The 20,582-nt window shown below is 41.3% G+C and overlaps 1 protein-coding gene across 2 annotated transcripts; it reads right to left on the bottom strand.

The window, feature by feature from the left end:
- Window positions 1-501: 501 nt before the first annotated feature.
- Window positions 502-16,508, bottom strand: fam135a (family with sequence similarity 135 member A). 2 transcript variants are annotated; one of them, XM_061087283.1, is made up of 21 exons: window positions 16,267-16,508; window positions 14,454-14,586; window positions 13,841-13,920; window positions 11,696-11,835; window positions 11,100-11,170; window positions 10,801-10,974; window positions 10,388-10,514; window positions 9,056-9,209; window positions 8,473-8,550; window positions 8,010-8,059; window positions 7,454-7,612; window positions 7,263-7,336; window positions 6,949-7,103; window positions 4,908-6,837; window positions 4,644-4,804; window positions 4,467-4,558; window positions 3,936-4,033; window positions 3,469-3,620; window positions 3,258-3,368; window positions 3,029-3,142; window positions 502-1,929 (listed from the first exon to the last, which is right to left on the bottom strand). In XM_061087283.1, the coding sequence occupies exons 2-21, from the start codon at window positions 14,528-14,530 to the stop codon at window positions 1,724-1,726; spliced, it is 4,203 nt and encodes a 1,400-aa protein (XP_060943266.1). In that variant the 5' UTR covers window positions 14,531-14,586; window positions 16,267-16,508; the 3' UTR covers window positions 502-1,723. The 2 variants fall into 2 exon arrangements, with proteins under 2 accessions (XP_060943266.1, XP_060943267.1); XM_061087284.1 differs by having other exon boundaries at window positions 7,454-7,609.
- Between the last annotated feature and the right edge of the window lie 4,074 nt (window positions 16,509-20,582).

Here is a 20,582-nt window from a genome sequence, read left to right as displayed (position 1 = left end):
AAATGTATTTAATTCCAAGTGAGTTGAGTCACCTTGATGAAAAATGTGAATGAACCGATCAAAGGTTTGTCATGGATTCAATGAATACATCTCAGAAACATGAAAAGGATGTTAGCATTTTTGTCCTCTGTGTTTTCCTTCCCAAAGTCTTCATCATGGTTTGATTTGCTGTGTGGAGACACTGAAAAGGAAATCCTAGTTGCACCAGAGAGGCTAAAAAAAAAAATACAATTCCTGCTAAGCACACTTCACTGGAAGGTCTAATGTTTGGTGTATTAAAATGAGGAGCAGAGAAAAGTATTTAAAGTTCAAGTAGATGCAGGGTGAGGGGGATGTCCCACAGCAGGGAGTCTTCAGGTTCCATCGACTCCCCTGTGGTTGGTCTTTGAAAGACACAAGAGGTCGTTTGACACTTGGTTACCTCCACCAAGGAGGTTACGTTTTCACCCCTGTTCGTCCATTTGTTTGTTTGACAGCAGGTTTATTTAAAGACAAATTAGAGCCATTGAACAGATTTACTCAAAATTTGGAAGGATGGGACATGTGCACAGAGCGAACCCAATACATTTTGACAGAGATCTGTGCAAAGGAGAAAATCCAGGGATGTTTTCTGTTTCAAGGGTTCTAACACTGCCCTCTGCAGGGCAAAAACTAAAACTAGTCAACAAAAGTAGAATAAAATAATCTTTATACGTATTTGACTTTAATCTTTAAAAGAATTTACATTGCTCAAGAAAAAGAAAATCTAAGTCAACCCTCTTACGTCAGGAGAAATGTAACTCTGGAAAGAAAGATCATATAACCAACTGAAGAATATGCATATTTAATGGTAGAGTATGATGATATATAAACAACTGTCCAGGAAACACTTTTTAAATTTCCAAACAATACTTTCCAGTTTAACACATATATAATCACAATACCAACCAAATACTTTCGATAAAACAAGTTCATATTACTAACCTGTGCTTTTGCTGAATTTTGCTTAAAACCTCTGTAGTAAAATGTTATGTTGTAGCAAAGCTTTATTCTCCCAACACCAGGTTGGGTTTCATGTGCAGAATGCTGCAATGACAAGGAACAGCATCAAATATTAAGACCAAACCCAAAGCTGTAGAGTCGGAGCAACAATTCTGTTTCAAATGCATTCTTTGCCTTAAAAATGATAAATTGTGAAATTCGTTGATAAAAAAAGTAACTTGTACAAATGACCCTTTTCAGTACAAAAGCTTTTAAAATGTAGTTGTGGTGCAAATCAATGCAGTGTCTCTTAAAATTGGTGGAAAAGACATGGTGCAATGGTGAGGACAGTATTTGCAGACTTGATATGGGCCAGCTCACCAAAACAGCCATTCCATTTTTGTAGCAGCTAAATTTCCATCCATACGTTCAGCATCTAAAATTAATTTAATAACTTGGAGAAAAATTATTAAAAATATAACATAAATAACACAGAAAGTATAGCGCATGAGGGACGGCATTTCCCAAACACAAAAAACAAATACAAAAAATGGCAGTAGAAAAATAGAAATCCACTGTGATTCCACTATAAACAGGAAATTAGTCAAATTGTGATTTTGCTCTCATGTCTTTGAAAAGTATTTGTATGTTTTTAAAAACCAAGAGATAATCCAGATGCTATGAACAGAATGATGTTTGGATGCAGTGAGGTATTAGCTGCACATTCCTGTCCTCCAGTCGTGTGTTTGAATCTGCCGCGGTTCTACTGAAAGAACTTGAGGCCAGCAACGAGAAAGAACTTCTCCAGGAAGATCTCCGAATCAAGTACGGCAATATGGGCGGCCCGACCAATAAGGGAGTTGGCCGTGTTGGGCAGGGCGTGAATAACGTCAAACCGCACTAGATTACAGTCTCTGCTCTGAAGCAGTGGAAGCAGCAGGTTCTCTATCATCTCAGCGTACACAGGACCTGGTGCAGACAAGAGAGAAAGAGGTAGAACAGGGCAACTGTTAATTAATTGGATTGTCTCTGATCGATTCAAGCTCCAAAGGGTTGAGCTGTATTATGATATGAGATTTAGTATAAAGACAGAATTAGGCTGTTTCCAGACATAACCTGCTGGTAAAATCCAGAGAATTGGTTATGGAGTTTACCTGCAAATTGCCTTTAACACATGCACAACACATTTCTCTGCAAAGACATGTTCACAACAGCAACAAATCATCTGCATTATTCAGGCGAGAGGTGAAGCAGCTGGGTGCAGTAGACAGAGACAGGAAGTGACGTCTAAACTCCACTGTGGAGATCACGTGATCATGTTTACAAACACTCTCTTAACAACTTCTTCGGTGTCTTCAACGTGTATGACATTGCGTATTAACCGAAAGACATTATTTTTCTTTTTGTCTTTTTCATTTTTGATCCCCTGTTGTGTTCTCAAATCTAATTTCTACAGACTTTATACTAGGAGGCCAGGCGGAGAAAGTCAGCAAAAACTGTTGAGCCTCTCACTTGGACATTTGCGTTCACACATGCACCTCCTCCGGAGAAAGTTTAGAGGATCTGCGGAGTTCAGTGCATGTCCGAAAGCAGCTTTAGAGTAACCGTCTGAATTATTAAACTGCATCAGACACTGTAAGTAAGCAACAGTTTTGAGCTACTTTCATACAAACACTGTAGTCTGGCAATTATACTTAGTTTTTCCAGAGGAGCTGTTTATCAGAAATAAATTGTCTGAATCAGTTTGTCCGGATATTTTCCAGAACTTTTCCTGCCTGGTAAAATGTCAGAGCGAGACCATAAGTGAATACAGCAGGAAAATGTCTAGAAAAAAGCAAGTAGGTGTCATATTCTCAGGTGTGTTGTGAATATGACTGACTCGGATAATCTCCTGCTGCATTCTTCATATGTGAAAGGCAAACTCAGGTTTGGTTTGAAGATGGCTTTGGTACGTTTGATTGTCTCCAATTAAAAATGTGAGAATCACTTGTATTTATTAAACACATTTCTTCCTGACAAATGCTTACAGTACATCAGTGTGCTCATATAGGATCCTTCTTCAACTCACCTGTTTGTTTGTCCTTTAATGCAGTTTTGCACATTTCAATTCGAGCAGAATGGTAAGGGACATAACGATCCTGAAGTGAACCCACCAGCACCACATTCTTGAAAAATTGCAGACCTGAAACAGAAGATCAACAGAAACATTATCTCTACAAACTCATACTCCACATACACAGGTTCTTAAACAGTCATTGGTTGAAAAAAGAAAAGAAAAAGGAAAATGCAAAGCTAACCAGATTTTTTGCTGAGCTTGTAAAGGAACGTTTGGCGAGGATCCGAGTGATCACGGCACGTCAGCTGAAGGAGTGACCCCGACTTTTTCCACTTCTGCATGAACCAGAGGCCTTAAAACAAAGAGTAGCTGTTAATGTAACATGATCCACCTGTTGGACAGAAGACAGAGTGAGAGAATAAAACCATGGACAGAATCACTATGACACCTACCTGTGTTGACCAGAGCAGAGCTGTTGTACAGTGTGCCCAGGTGAGGTCCAGACAGGGAGAGGAAAGTGTGCAGCCTGCTCAGGTAACATTTAAACCTGGGCCTGCTCAGCACTGAGCGAACAATGAGGTTCCCCAAGGAATGACCCACGAAGCTGCAAATGAAGAATAAAATGGCTAAAGTGGGATACTCTTTTTCAATTTGGATGATGAAAGGGTCTTCAAAACACAACTGTAGGAGTAACTCACTATAAAAAAATAAAAATTCTACATGTGCTGAATGAGACCGTTATAAATCTCAAGTATCTCCACAATATAAACATTGTACTTCATCACACAGATAGTAATCATACTACACCATGCAGCAACACACTCAATCCCTAACCTATCCTTGAGTGGAGTAAAACCTAATTATTGTTTTTCTTATTAAACATCCAGATGTTAGACTTTGGTAAAACAGAACATCTTACCTTATCCTTGACACAGTGAGATTGTATATTTGAATATATTGGACTATTTCATCCAGCAGTCGGTCTGTCATTGACTCAAAGTCAGCGAAGGTGTCATTCTGTAAATAAGGAGTTTTAAAAAGAACAAGACAATGTCAGGACAGTTGTGTTACCTCAACTGAGACAGGCTCGAGAGACTGTATCAACTAATAAACATAGTTTTTAAATAAAGAGGGACGACGAAGCTCCAATTCCTCCCACAATCCAGAGTCTGTGAAGTAGCGACTGGGGGATGGAGTCTGGTATTGAGGTCCCACAGAGGGAGGAGGTGGGGTTTACAAACTATGCTGCAGCCAGCCACCCGGGTGCAATGCAGATGCTTTACCTTCACTTTTTGGGAGCTGTCAGGTCATCTATCTTTATTTATAGTGTATGAACAAGTTTACCCATTTATATCCAACAACAATCAAATTTTTCTTCCGTCGCTTCCATGTTATAGGTGTTTAACAGTGATGTCAGACGACAGCAGCGTCTGTGCTTTTATCCACTCACCTGGTTCCTCTCAGACATTAGGAAGTCTATTCTAGCACCAGGCAGGCCAAGCTCAAGGTACGTCTTCACCAGTCTAAGGTCCGCACTGTTACCTGGAGCAATAAATAAAAAATAAAAAACATCAATTTCATTTCTAAAAACTAAAATAATGACTTCATAGACAGTAACTTTTCCTACCGTCCAATCCATGGACACAGACTATGAGATGGATGCCTTCTTCACAGCTCTCATCTTCCTCCAAGCTGAAATATGGAACAGTGGATGCCAGCTCAGGCACATCACTGTACAAGACACCGGGTAGCTTCAGCTGCTTCATTTCTTCTTTGGACTTGATGAACCTGCACAATTATAATTAAATACGGAGACAAATATCTGTTTAAAATGTGCAAAACAGGACAATTATCTGCATTAAGTGTAATATTTAGTGGGATCATGACTCACGCTTTCATCTGTGGTGCGGGTGCACATTCATACCACCGCAGGTTGGAGGAAAGGGAGGTGGAGGGAAAGCGAGGTCTTCCCGAGCTATGCATAGCGCTGCTGGAGGCTAGGTTAGAGCAGATGGGAGCTTTGGATGAATCCTTTGTTTCATGCAGGTAGCCGATGCCAAGCTGCTCAAACAGAAGACTAGTCTCTTGAGTGGCTGGATCCCCAACCCCAGTTTGCTCTTCATCAGTGAAACCATTCACAAAAGCATTACCATCACCTTCCTCATAGTAACCGTTCTCAATATCATGATCTGGCTCATCCTCTTCAGCCGGGAACCCTGTCTGTATTCCCAACGTGATAGCAGATGTTTCTACGGGGCTGATCTCAGACACATCTGTGCTTGAGCGTGAGCCAAAGTAGTTCTCTACCATCCCGCGTTTTACCAGGTCAGAGCTACTGGTGGCAGACTTACTGGAAGGGCCGGCAGAGTGGGGTTCACTACGAAACTCTTTCGAGGTCCCACAACCAGCTGCTCCTTCGTGCTTGAGTTCAGACACTATTAACTTGGAATCGGTTTCCAAGTCAAAGGGAGATTTAATAAGTTTGGAATCAACTGCACCAGTGTCAGAGGTGGAGGCAGCAGCAATGGCAGGTCTGTTGGTGATATCCCCAGAGAAGATTACACTCTGCTCCTGCACCAACACACTGGACTTACTGCCTTGCACTTCAGCTCCACTGGAGGCGTCACCCTCATCATCTGAGGGCAAAGAATTAATGGACGTGAGGGAGGACTGGACTCCACTGACAACACTGGTATTTTCTGGGTGAAGAATTTCCCCACTGGGCTTTTGAACAGTGCTCTGCTGAACAGGCCGTGGTGCTGTATTCAAAAGGGGCTTCTCGGGCTGTGGGGCAGTAACAACCGATTCAGCAAAGCCTAGCCCTGCAGAGGTCTGCGGTCCTGGAGCAAGCTGAGTGGCAAAGGAGCTGGGCTCACTCTCGATGCCCGAGTCTGAGAGGCGAGACGAGGCACTGGGGGCTGCAACATCTGGCAGCCGGATACAATCACTCTTTACCTGTACTGAGACCAGGCAGGGCTGGGAACACTGTGCAGCCTCTTTACCTGGCCTTCCAAACACAGAGTCCACCACAGACTGTTGGGAGTCACAGGGGTCTGTCTGGGTTATCTCAGGAGTAATATTTCTTGGAATCCCATCAGTCCGACAGGGTAGAAGAACAGTGACCTTATCTCCTTGGTAGGGGTCCTTGTTACTTGGTTTCACCTCAATTTGCTTGAGCCCACTAGGCCACTGTGACAGCTTTTGGCCAGGCGGGTGAGCTTGCTCATCTTTGTCAAGTGGTTGGTTGCATATAGTGCCAGCCCCAGTACCTGCCTGAGGATTATTCTGTGTGTCCAAACTTGTAGGATTTTTGAAGGAACCTTCTTGAAAAGCAGCAGCAGCAATTATATTGTCATCTACAACAGAATCAAGAACACTGTTTTCAGAATGTGCCGCTGTGGCACCAGAGTCAAAAGTAGAATTGGCATTAGTCCTTGAACAACTACTAGAGTCCCCCAGCAAAGTATCCCGTTCCTCCTCTGGGTTAAGAGGAGCCTCCCCTTCCTTGCATTTTGTGTTGGGGTCACTAAAAGGAGCTTTGAGATTCTTATAGCCCACCAGAACTACTGAGTCCTTGGAACCTTGTCTGATCAACTTCTTGGAGTTATCAGTCTTTGCATTTTTCTTTAGTTTGACTGACTTTCCTTTGGACTTAGGTGGCGGATCATAGTTGTCTGGCCAGCTGTTGTCCAGGGAGGCTGATCGAGACTCCGGTATGGGGCTGGCACCTGCACCGCAGTCCTTGGAGCTGGGCTTGTCCGTTTTACTGGAGACTGAGCCAGTCCTTGTGTTGTGCATGCCCAGCCAGGGTCCATCACGATCTTCATAACAAAAAACAGTTGAAACATTAAAAAGATTTAGTTTAAAAACACCCATCATTATTGAGGATAATTACTGAAAATATAGTTATATGACGATACTTTGCTACTGACCTTCAGTGATGGAGTCCAGGTATCGATCCTCAAAGATGATCGGCAGTGAGCTGACATCACCATCCAGGTCCGCACATTCCACTGGAAGCGGCGGCAACGTTAGGAAGTAGTTGGAGCTTTTGACAGCATTAGTCATCTGCTGGTGACTGTGAGCACTGATGATGAGAGGAAAAAGGTGACAAAGAGAGTGAGAGAAAGAAACATGGGTTTTCCATACTTGGTCTATAGTATTTCAGGCATGTAGCTACTAGCACAGGCTTGACAACCGCAACACTATATTTCACACCCAAGACAAACATGCCACTGCAACTTACTGTAGTTCTTGATAAGCCAAAGCAGACTGTCTTGGATGTTCGAGACAAAAGAAAGCCTCAGCAAACCGCCTTACCTGTAAGAGATACAGTCAAGAGTCAGTCAGCAGTATTACTCGGATTGAAAAACGGATCATTGTCAGTCAAAGATCAACCCATCAGATATTAAAATTGTCTGCGATTGAGGATCTCACTCTTAGTGTATGATGCTCCACAGCCAGAAGGGCAGCGACATGCTCCTGCAGCGACACCACCTCGAGGAACTGTCCCCAAAGAGCCATGAGCAGAGAGCAGAGCTGAGCCAGGTTCATATTTACCAACTCTGCCAGCTCATCTGGGGACTCAGCCTTCTGCTGAAAATACAGAGACAGCCACCAGAGGGCACAAGTGAGGAAGGCTCCAAGTATAGCAGCTCTTTGCAGGAGGGCTTAGCTTTACAGTAAATAACTATGAAAAGACAATACCTATAACAAACTAGTCTATCCAAATGCTTCTTCTAAAAAGTATTGAATAAAAGATTATTACACACGTCTAGAAAATCAGGATGTGTCACTCATGCCCTCCAGCCGTAAGACATGTTCAGTCAATATAAAGAATTTTACTTCACAACTTCTATGGCCCGAGGTACATTCCTAATAACCCCTCCTGCCCAATATGAACATAACACCAATCTGAAAATGTGCCAGACATGCCGTCCCATAAATATTTTTCTCTCACTGCTTTGTGAAGGAGGCCGGCAACAAATCTTACCTTAACTTGTTCGCACAAGTCAGCGAGACGGGCCTCTAAGTCGAGTTGCTCTGAGAAGGCAAAGGCACAACATTAATAAGATTCACTTTGATCATTTACTGAACAGTAATACATTTTAAAGGGTTAAAGAAGAACCAGTTATGCAGGCTGAATGAGAAAGTAGTGCACAGCAACACTGGTGTCAGAAAGTAGCTTTTTTGTTTTTCATCACATGAGCAGAGACAGCCAACAAATTCTACAACACCACTGCATCAGAAAGAGTCTTTGACCGAGGTCAGTTATTAATGAGGAAAGACAGTTTAAGTATACAGTATAGAGAAGAATGAAAAGGTGACATGACAGCAGTCAAGTATATTGTCTCAGGCAAGTGGGACATAAAGAAGACAAGGTGTTTTCTACAGGAAGGTACCTGGAGTGAAGAGGAAAAGAAAGGCAGGCTGGTTCTGTAAGGGTCGGGACGTACCTATGTAGACGTGCCTTTGACTTCGGGGATAGGGTCTTCTGAGTACTCTCTCATATAGGACTTGCATGCTGGGCTTGGCTAGTAAGATTGCACATATAGGTACATTTAACCTTTTTATGATTTGATCGTCTGTGATTGGTTAATGTCTGTCCACTTGTGTGAGTTAGATTTAGTGAACCATAGTAACAAAAATGAGTTATGTTCACAATTTGGTTTTAGTCAACTGGCAAACAGACTTAATTTGACTGAATGCAACTATGATTTTGTAAGTTTATGAGCTCTGATTAGTCAACCACAAATAGATTCACAAGTTCACTTAGCAGGTTGTTCATTGTGTAGTTTGTTTGAAGGGAGGATTATGTAACTGAGCAGGGATCAGGTGAAATGACATGAGAAAACACACCAAACTTGCAAAATGTGATTTACGTAAACACTGAAAAAGACAAAACAATGAAAATCAATCCAAAGTGACAAATGAATCAGAAAGTATTATATCGTCTAACCTTGAAAATGTGCTTTTAAGTAAAACAAAAAAGTAAAGAGTGTGCAAAAACATATTGTGTGAAGTCACAGCGCAGTATACCTAGTTCCATACGGTGGGAGGAGGGCAGGTCCTTGGTGATAGAAGTGAAGTAGCCGAAGAGGCCCTGGTAGGCGAGAAGGAGACTGGAGCAGAGGTTCTGGTGCAGACTGAAGGCATGTTGCAGACAGTGGTCAGTTACCAGGAATGTCCTGCCCTGTGGGATCAAAGGGAACAGAGAGAAGGGGCGATAGATTATTTAAATCTGTAAACAACATTTCCGCTCTTCTGGAAACTAGCAACTGTAAACATGAGGCTTTAAAGCCACCGTCATTGGAAAAACAAACCCGGACACAGTAATATGTTCTGTGCAGTTTTGCCAATTTAAATTCTGTTTTTTAAAGTTATATTTTCTGCATTAATTCAGTCAGTGGTTACCAATTGAACTAAGGGGGGAATATTTTGGTAGTGTATTAAATTACAGAAAATAAACCACTTTTATAAATTGGTGCTAATAGATATAAGTTTTGCTGAATAATTTCGCACGGATTGTTTGTTTTTTTTATGTTTGCAAAAGTTACAATACCTCGTAACTTTTGCAGAGCGCCTTTCTAAAGGCACTTTATAAATAAAATATACTTACTTGTTTCTTTTTTCTTTTTTGTTCGTATAGCAGCATACCCATTGAATTCTTCTACAAAGAAGAAACTGGTTTAAATGTCTGCCACTACACACTGCGTGCCTCATTACTCAGTTATTACAGTAACCACGACAGCCCTATAAATCACAATAGATGAACCTGCCAGTGATTTCTATATATTTTCTACGCAATATCTACATGGTGATATTTTATAGTGGCTTCTGCACAGTTCCCTGCAGTGAATCGAATAAGTGGTCGATGGGTTGTTACACCCGAGCTGCCCATGAGTGATGCATCGTGGGCCGATGTGGGACCTCTGTTCCATCTCAATAACACTGGTACATTCACACCACAGCATCTCGGGGGCAGATCAGCCACCTTTCTCTGTCAGGAGGGGCCAATTACTCCCGGTCAAATGTGACAGTGGTCTGACAGTTTCCACTTCTTCTGCACCCTTTGTCAACCTCTTGACACGTCTCCCCCAATGCTTCAATGCAACGAATGTAACAAACCATTCTACCTGTGGTGTGGAAATGTCAAATCTGAGTCCACAGTCATGCTCATGTAATAACCAAAGCCTGTGTCAGTGCCCATCATTCTTGATCAAAGAATGAATGCCAGGAACTTTTTATCTCATCATCAGTATTTCTCCCTCATAAAAAGGAGAACCGTCACATTATTGATAATATTAGGTGTATGACAGTCAATGCCGATACCCAGTTGCACTGACATGCTGTTCCGGTGGCTTCACTTACATCTGGCGAAACTTGCTTGACGTAGCTGTTGCCGAACACCACATTCTCCAGAGATGGGATGACTGAGTCTTTGCTCTGTGCTGGAGCGTTGCGGTTCAGCCACGTGCTTTTCACTGGTCGAGGAAAACTGGGTAAAATCATAGAGTGAAATTTAACTCAGCTTATCAACACAAGAATGTTGTACAGGAATGTCAAGTTAAAATGCAACAGCTATGTTGTTTCCTTCAACTGTAATGTGAAAACTGCATGTTTAGTTTATAAACAGTTTTTGTGTGGTGTGAAAGAAAAGGTTTGTGTTACAATTTACAGCAAAGTACAATAGTTAAAAACAGGATGGAGATTTATGTACAATTAACTATATTGCATTTTCTATGAGTGTCCATATGTCAACTTGTGTTGGGTGGTGCTCTGACCTGATAAGGGGTTGATGTAGTGCCACGAGGGAGGCATGGATGGCTATGGACATGACAGACAGGTGGAAGTAGTCAAACATGACATTGATGTGTTGGTGGATGCCTCGCTGAAGGCTAAAGTGCAAACGGATTGTGCGGCCACTGATATTCTGTAAAGCGCTCGGATCGTCCGGCCTGTGCAAATAAAATAGGAAAAAGAAAACACAAGACTCAATTAATGCTGCATTTGCATAGGCGATAAAAATAAATTCACCAACACTAATACAAGCACATGCAGTAACATTTTTTGCAACACCTACGAGTAATCGCCATCTGTGAAGTATAAATCCAAGAAGAGCTGGAAATCCATGTCATTGAGAGACTCTTCTACCTGAAGATATTGAAAAACAGTGCAGAGAATCTATTTTAAAGCAAAGGATGCCCCAAGTTGATTTACAAGCTCTGTAATAAAAGCCATCAAGGTATTTTTATCTGATGGGATCAGCTCCAATAATTCTAAAACAGTTCAACACCATTGGCTTATGCCCCTAAGGACAAACCAGCCGTCAACAACACTTGAATGTGCTCTGTTAAAACAGTGGAACTCAACTTTCATCTTCATTATTGCTGAGCAGTACAAAGAAGTCAAATAAAAGTAGTTGTGACAAATACTTATTTGTCCCTACACTTGCGGTGTTTTGGGTTAATAGAAAAAAATATGTCTCTAAAGTGTTGCTGTCAAACAAACTTGTCTCGATCGGATTGACTTTTTATGAACATCTATTTCATGTCAAGTGTGCAATGACATGTAGCAATATGTAGAAAAATTTAACCTTGAACATAAGTCTTTGGACTAGCAAAAAAACAAAAACAAACAATACCTCACAAATTCACCATCTCACTGTGTTAAACTTACCTTCTTCTCATCTAGCAGCATCATCACTTTGAAGAGGAGGACGTCGTTGATCACAATCTCTTCATTCTTGTACAGGATCTGGAACGTTTTGCTGGTGATAACATCATCTTGGACTAAAGCAGGAAATGCCAGATCAGACCCTAAACAAAAAATAATAATATGATTAAGTGTTTGTGAACTGAGCTATGGTTGCCAAACTATCTGCATAAGAACTTTCTTGTATAATCTTTACAATGAGAGATGTTGTTACACATGGCTGATAAATAAATAGTAAATAAAGTGACAGTGATAGAGGTCAAAGAAGATTGGGAGCGTTTTGATTCTTACGTTTTAGGGTTGAGGTTTTAATTACAATATCTCCAATTGTCTATTTGCATAAAACCTGGGGTTTATCCATGGTATGCCATAAAGACCGTACATGATAAGATGGTTTGTTCAAAAGAAACAGATTGCGGTTTGGAAATATCCTTAAAAGTTAAACATCAGCAAAGTCCGTTGATGATCTTGGTCAAGAGAGCAGGACATGTCACACAAGGTAAATCTTATTAGATCTGGAATGACGTTGAGAGAACAAAGTCAGGAAACAAGAAAATAAAACAGTTAATCACTGAAATTAAAAGCTCTCAAGATGATCCTCTTTGAATTGAGTGCTTTGTGTGAAAAGAACAGAGCAGGTGCAACTTGTCTCCAAGTAAGCGGATGTGGCATATACACAAAGCTTTAGAGAAATACCAAGATCAAGGAGTGGCGTGTGAGATAAGCTTGTGTTCTGCAAGCTCCCTGCCAAAAAAATAACTAAATCTGCAATAACAATGATTATTTTCGCGCAAACATCTTAGAGCTGGAATGCAATATAGTAAAACATGCATGACTACCTGAGGTATTAGAATGACTTGAATTAATGTCACCTGCATTTACAGAGAGGCAACAAGTTATCTGATAAAAAAAAAAGCAGCAGTGCATTACATTTAGGTTACTGAAATATTATTTTCAGGGTTTGAATGTGAGATTTGAGGGGAAAGAGGCCGGGCTTAGGATTGACAAATCAGACACAACTTTATATGCACTGACGCTTTTTTTGGTGGCAAGCAAAAAGTGCATAGTGCACAGGTGGGAGGAGAGGTACAAGCAGGTGAGAGTGTATTTAAATAAGGCAACTCCAAGCGTTTTGTTGATATTTTGTTTGAAAATATGTTTTTGCACTGAGAATAGATGTCTCAAAACATCAGTCTGCTGTCACTTTGGGGATTTCAACAAAACCTAAAAAAAAATACTAGAACCAAATGTGCAGGAAAGATGTAATATTCTTTAAAACTTAAATATGCAAATAAAACTAATCAGGTAAAATGTACAGAAAATGAGTGAGCCCTTGTAAGCATAAATTCTAACATTCTCCAGCTGTGAATGCGTCTGACCAAGACAATCCTCTTTTGTGTTCTTCATATGTGAAAGGTAAACTCATATGCTGACAGATCTGCAGCCTTCACTATGAGAAATTTGGCACAGGGCTGCTATAAACTAGCCCCATATAATACTGCACATGTCACACTGCTCTGTTATGTAAAGTAGCATTCAAGATGTATTCATCAAATGCATTGCAGTTCAATGTGAGGATTCCCAACATTAAGTAGAGCAGGAACTAAACTGAAATAGTGTTGCCTTATTAACAGCCATGTCAACATATTTATTCATGTCATAATTGTACAAGTTAAATAAAACACACGCTGGTTTCTAACAGATTGTGCTTCTCTACGATGCAGACAATAACGTGACTGCTTGAAAAAGGATCTGTCCATTTGATCAGCTGTTGTAGTGTCATTGTGATGGATAGAGCTGCTTCCAAGTCATGACTCCAATGATAGGAGTGGCTTAGAGTGATTTTATGCATCACCACATCCTCTGGCTTGATATCTACTTCAGCAAGCCCTTCAACATTTTTAACTGCTGCACATCTATGAAACCAAAATAGCAGGTGTGCTTCAGTTGCCAAAAGTCTGTTCACCAATCTATGCACCGAAGGCCTGCGGTTTTGCACTTGGCTCGGTTGTGCTTGTAAGCATAAAATAGTGCTGCAGGTGTGGTGGAGAAAAAAAACAAACCATACTGTACCCATTTTATCCGATTGCGTAAGAAAAATGTATTTACCTCCCGGGTGAAGCAGACTGGTCTCAACTTTGTGTGGGACCCGGGGTGGCACCTTTAGGTTGGAACGAATCTGGTAAAACCTGAAAAAACACACAACTTGTTTTAAAACCAATAGTCACATGAAAACCGAACTATTAGTTTGGTCAAAAGCATCATTAAAAAAAACTCTGTAGAGGGACAAACCACACTGGTCAGCTACAAGTGCCTCTTCTTGTAAAATGACACTTTTCATGAATGAATAATGAGCACTTTCTTTTGCAGTCACTCATGTAGTAAACCTGAGCTCTTACGGCACTGATGAGCAGGGAGAATAGAGATAGAGTTTTATCCAGGCACAGGAGAGTATCATCATCTCGACGTTTAAATGAAGAGCTCACATAAATATATGTTGTATACTTAAGCACTGTTTAGCATTCCCTGCCGTGTGTACAAAGAGCATTTTGAGCCCCCTGAAGGTCTAAACCAGATCGTGGTTCTCTAAAAACCAAAGCTTGTTCAAATTCCCTCAAAACATACTATCATCTTAATTAACCTTATTTGTAATGTATGCTTGGAAAATAAAGTTCACCTGCTGAACACATATGCCAAAAAGAGACAATGAGAAGATACTCACCCTCTTTGGAACAGGTCCACATTGTAGAACTTGTGGAGCTCCACAGAGAACTCCACTGTAGCCTGGACTTCAGTCATCTTGGTCTCTACAGGCAATGGTGCCTTACATCATCTGGGATACAGCTGCTGTAGGCCTGCAAGCAAAGGTAATGTAACTAGTTCAGCAACACAGCATTTTAAAAAGGTCAAGATGTAAGAGCAAACACCAGCAGTAGTCATACAGCAGGAAGATAAAGTTTAAGAAAAAGCAAGACTTGAGTGATGGTAGGTTTTTCAGGGGAATTATCACTAGGAGAAGGGGCTTACATTTGGCATAGGAGGCATCCTGTGTCCTCTGGGCCCAATTTGTTAACAGCCCAGATAAGTATAGCATTAGTATGACATGAATAACACTACAAAAAATAGGCCTGAGATATAATATCACCAACCTGCTATGTTAGAAATAAACACAGACATCACCATTTATTTAGACCCAAATTAAGAAAAGGCCATATTGTCGTTTTGGCTGTAGAATGGGACCAAAAATAAATAAATAAATCATACAGACGCTCCCTAAATTAGTCATGTATGAAATGAATAAATCATCCACTGGGAGACAACATTTCACTGCATTCATGCCAGGGAAAATGAGACCAACAAAAGGCTAACATGAGTGTGACCTGGTTGCCACCGATGCCTGATACACAGCAAATAGTGCCAGTGCAAATAGTGTAATGTTAATTAACTAATGTGCCTCCCTTAGTACAAGTGATCTTTAACAGCGGTCAGTTATTGTCAGACTGACAGATATGACCCTCAAGTGACGGAGAAATTCGTACCAACCTAGATTATGATATCATTAACAAATGAGTCTTCTATTTACTAAATTATAAGGTCAACAATGATAGCAATGAGAGGGAATCTATTTACTTTAGTATGATTTGTCTAATAATCAGACAACGTCACAGTTCTCACGCAGAGATCCAGCATGTGTTCCTGCAAACAACTGTAATAAGAAGCTGTTGCAATTAACTGTTAGATTAAAAAGTCTCAGGTGTCGCAGCTAAATCAGCCTCACTCCTCAGCCAAAAGCTGTGTCACTGTTTGCAGAGGTTACTCACAGGGAGAGTAGACAAGGTGAAGCAAGGCGTGGACTGGTTGATATGCAGACTCTGCGTACTGTCAACAAAACCACTAACCCGTCGCCGGGAGCTGGCAGAGGACTGTTATCCACTGACATGTGTGTCTGTGTGTCACTCTACAACCAACACAATACTATCATTTATAAAAAGCCACAAATAAAATGGCACATTTGCCTAACCACACTCACAGCTGCTGATAAGGAAATGTAGCGGCACACTGCAGACAATTCATAACCACCGTCAGGGGAAGTAAAATCAATACATCTGCTCTTATTAAAAATTATAAATCTAAATACGATGAGGCCTGAACAGCCACCAGCTGGGAACATGCATGTCAAACATTTGGAATTCGAACCTGAGGCAGACCAGTACAGACCCAGGTGTTCCAGTAAGCTTTCCACACAGATTTGATGCTGCTCCCAGTGAGTTGAGATGCTAATGGTTCGGAGCTGGTGGCCACATCGCAGCAAAGCTCTCGTCAGGGTTACAGGTGGGAAGCGACCAAAACAACACTCCAGCGAGGGGCCCGCTACAGACGAGCACCGACCCACCGGGGACGAACCGACCAACAGAACAGTGTCCCCTGATGAGCAGTTAGCTAACGGTTACAGTTAGCATCGCGCTAGCCTCCCAGCGTCCAGTCCTCGGAGGGTCTGTGCCGTTAGCATCGTTAGCCGAGCTAGCGCTACTCACCATTGCGCTGGCAAGCTAACAGTAGCCAGCTAACCGACGTTAGCTCCGATGTGGGTCCCGTCGTCGTCCCCTTTGCGGTGAAGTGAGGACACAGACGCAGTTGTCCGCCGGCTGCCTCGCTGCCTCGCCTGGGTGCGGGTGTGAGAGAGACGCCCTCAGAGCGGCCCGGCCATGTCTCCTCCCCGGGTCAGGGTTGGGGTTGGGTGCTGTCACTGAGCTGCGGGCTAGCTGCGCTCAGTCTGAGGAGCTGACAGCAGGAGCTGCTCCAGCTGCGCGCTCCCGAGCATTCAACTGCGCGTTCCTGCACAGACGCAGCTGACGCCACAAGCACAAGGAACTGCGTGCAAACGAGACACTGAAGACAAGGATACACAGTTATGATGACAATATTAATAATGATAATAACAATAATGTTAACAAGAACAATAATAATAATAATCCTATTTTTATTATCATTATTATTCCGTCAATAATGAATATAATTCATCATCATCATTGTCATCATTATTTTACATTTCTGGACTTGGATTATACAAAACGTCTGGATTCTTTATCATATTCTATATTATAATTATTTATGTATTCAAGTCGTGTCGCACATTGTATGTCACCCAGGGCCGGCCCTGGCAATGTTGGCACCCTAGGCCAGATTTCAAATTGGCGCCCCCCAACATACACACGCAAACTGTCATGCATCCAGCACAATAACTTTTGGACTGTATACAGATGCACACACAGGCAGACAAAATTGTAAGCTATGAAAAACAATAAAAATATATGACAAAAATATAAATAGTCTGAAATCAGCTGTACTGATAGCATAACATGTCATGTCGACAAAAATAAACAATAATGATGTCCACAATCGGGGTGATTCTTACCTCTATATTGTTCTTTCTTCTCCTCCTCTACTTTGCGGTGCTTTCTGAATTGTGCACCTGATAATTTAATCTTTTTTTGATTCATCATTGACTCTAACCGGAGTCTGTCACCTCAGACCATCTTCTTAGGGTGCTTAGTCCCTCAGGGGAATCAACAGGCGGTTTGGCCAGTTGGTTAGAGTGGTACTTCGTCAACTCGAAGGTCGCGTGTTCGATCCCCAATCTTTCTTATCTTCGTGCCGGCAATATACTGAACTCTAAAAATTGGCAGGATTTCAATCACCTATTAATTGCAAAATATATTACACTATGTAAATTTAAATTAATTAAATATGAAAAAAATACAAATACAAATAAAATTAAATAAATAAAAAAATAACAAAAAACCTGCGCGCCCAATTCCTGCGCATTGGGCTTCTGCGCAGGATGTGTGCAATGGTCTTCTGCGCAGGATGTGCGCGCGCAGTTTTTTTTTTTTTTTTTTTTAAATTTAATTTAATTTAATTTTTTTTATTTAATTTAATTTAATTTGGTTTTTTTTATATTTAATTTGAAATGATTAAGGTTCATTTTCTACATATCATTAGATATTGTGCAATGAATAGGTGGTTTAAGTCCTGCCAACATGACAGCCTGCCAAACTTACCCATGAGTTTGTGTGGCCGCGGCGCTTCCCGGTTCTTCCCCGCATTACGCTGCCGGTGCGAACATGGGCGAGGAAATGAGGCGGACCGCTTTTCGCGGCACTTCTATCTCCGGTGCGTCCCGGGGTTAGAGGATGATGGTGTGACGTTAATATATTGTTTTACATTGCATGTGACACATCATGATAATTCAGTCTCTTGTGCCGCCCTCTCGGCATTTTTCACCCTAGGCAACCGCCTATGTCGTCTGTACCAGGAGCCGCCCCTGATGTCACCTGTTTTGAGCCGGTTGAAGTGAGCAGTGATGAAGGATGATCACTGTTCTCTAGGTTTTATTGGGTAAGTCCTTGTAGATTTGTGTCTCTGATATGCTTTACTGTATAATGTTTTTTGTTTTGTTCCCCTTGTCTGTGTCTATGCCTGAGTCCCCAGGCCTGTTGTGAACAGGCTTAACACAACCTGCCAACCCTGAGGGCTGTAGTGCTGTTCTCTGCAGTCTGAGCAGTGAGTTCAGGCTGTAATAAGTCCACTCTAACATATTGGTGCATTTCAAGTTGCACCAATCAATTTATAATTTGAAGTGATAAATAGCAGGGGACGGGGAGGAAAGGGGGGTAGGTCTTAAAATCAGCTTTCTGAGTAAAACATTAAATACATAAAATACACATATTTCGATATTACTTCATAAATAAAAAATAAGATGTTTTTTTCAGCCTCTGGCCTCCCAGCTCAAGCACAAGCACAACCCCACCACACTTAGCGTCTCTTGGATCTCAGTTTGACTGCCTTTGCAAACAATGCTGTCTAAATACCATGCAACCATAGAGATCACAGAAAATGACCATCCCAGGGTCGGGAGCAAATAAAGCCACCACAGGGTAACATTGTCACTCTCAAAGAGAGGTAGAAATGAGATATGGCTCTTATTGTGTGCTTGAACGTTGAATCCAAGGTGGGTGCAGGAGAGCTCCAGTGGAATGCAGAGTTGACACTGTGGGTTCTCCTGAGTCACTCCCCCAAATAAACCACAACAGTGAGGCCTATAAGAACCCCCCGCAGTGTGACCTGGAGCGTTTCACTCCAGCTACTGGAGCAGCTGTACACCATCTCTCCTGGAACACAATTTGAAGGAAACATCCGGCCGCAGGTGTTTGTTTTTTTTGGTCTGTTTATTTCCAGATCAAGCTATGAAATGGGTGGAGTCAAAAGGTAGTACCATGCAATTAATTATACTCACTCAGTTGCATTGCGAATCGATATTAACTATTTCTGATTGCATTGCAGAAACATCCTCCTGTACTCGTTGTGCTGCTGCTATGTGATCCCCCAGTATCTCTGCACAGGACTTCATTCTCAGAGTAAGTTGTGTGCCGCAGTGAGACAAGGATAACAAAACAATGTGAATATCTACTTTTCAAAAAAACTTCATTGTTGATGTGAAATATGATCAGTGCAGTGCATTGCTGCAAAGGTGAGTTCACTTGCATGCCAATGATCACTGTCAATGCTATGGGCTTTATGTTAATGACGGCCCTAATGGTTCATTGTTACTCCTGCTCCTCTTTGCTGTGTTGTGACATATGTTCTTCATGAAATATTGAATAATAGGGCTTTTTTTCTTTTTCTTATCCATAAATACATTATGAGCTCTGTGTAGCTTCAATAGCTGAGTCTCGTTGCATAACCTTTTGGTCGCTACTTGGTATTCATTTTTAGAAAGAGCTTGTTATATCATAGATTATTTTTTTCCACTAGGCGTTAATAGAGGTTTGTACACACTGCTGCCATTATATATATATCATGACATTCCTGTGTGAGCTAGTGTAGAAGCATGTTGTTGTGTTTGGGGGGGTCCAGCTGTGTATTGATTCAATTTTGAGCTGAAAGGTAAAATGCATGGAAAAAATACAATGTCGTCAAATCATCACAGTGTGATATGACAGTTTATGCCCTGGGTAACATTATTTATATATAAAATACAGGTGTAAATGTAAATTGGAGACATGAAAGAGTCTCTTGTCCGTGAACCATTTATTCAAGCTGGATAAAGACCTCTAACTTCCTGCCCAGATGTGCAAGAACGGGCTAATCTAGAGCTCAAGTGTTAAAGAGACAACCACAAACAGTGAGGGATGGCCTAATATTTATTCAAGGCAGTGATGCAGCTCTCCAAACACTGAGCTTTTATCCCCTCCCCACAACACACACACACACACACACACACACACACACACACACACACACACACACACACACACACACTTGGACTACTAACGGGCTGTTCTGTGTTCCCATCTTGCAGCTGTGCGGTTTTCATCTCAAGTCAGTAGACATTTGGAGCAGCAGGCCATGTGCCCTCAGATAAGCGTCGGGGAGGATCGCTTCCCAGGTGGATTCACATAAACTGAGCCTAGTTTGTCTTTTGAGTATCTTGATATTGACCCTGCTAACAACTGCATATTGCTATATAGAAATATAGAATTTTTTTTATCTTTCCTATCATTATTGTTATATATATTATAAATGGAAAAAAACTAATTTATCCGATTTACGTTAAATCTGCATCTCTACATGTATGACAGTCATTTCAATCCATTAAATTTGGAATTTGGGAATAAAACAAAATATTAATTTTAACATCAATAATTGGAAAAAACTGTGAAACTGATCATCTTGTAGCAGTTTCTTAAATTTCCCAGAGCCGTTTAGAAACAACTCAGCTAGTGCTATGGTCTCATTAAGTGCTGGTAAATTAACATTCACTAAAAGGCTAATGAGACATGTCAAAAGA

Source organism: Limanda limanda, chromosome 15 (assembly GCF_963576545.1).
Source record: "Limanda limanda chromosome 15, fLimLim1.1, whole genome shotgun sequence".
NCBI lineage: Eukaryota > Metazoa > Chordata > Actinopteri > Pleuronectiformes > Pleuronectidae > Limanda > Limanda limanda.
Note: the sequence above shows the minus strand (reverse complement) of the source record. Positions and strands in the feature narration are given on the sequence as shown.

Excerpts from the sequence above, each read along its gene's own strand:
- fam135a (XM_061087283.1), bottom strand. The coding sequence starts at position 14,530 with ATGACTGAAGTCCAGGCTACAGTGGAGTTCTCTGTGGAGCTCCACAAG. Across the intron at positions 7,104-7,262 it reads TTGGCTTATCAAGAACTACA|TGCTCACAGTCACCAGCAGA; the intron begins GTAAGTTGCAGT and ends TCTCATCATCAG. Across the intron at positions 4,034-4,466 it reads TAATGTCTGAGAGGAACCAG|AATGACACCTTCGCTGACTT; the intron begins GTGAGTGGATAA and ends CCTTATTTACAG.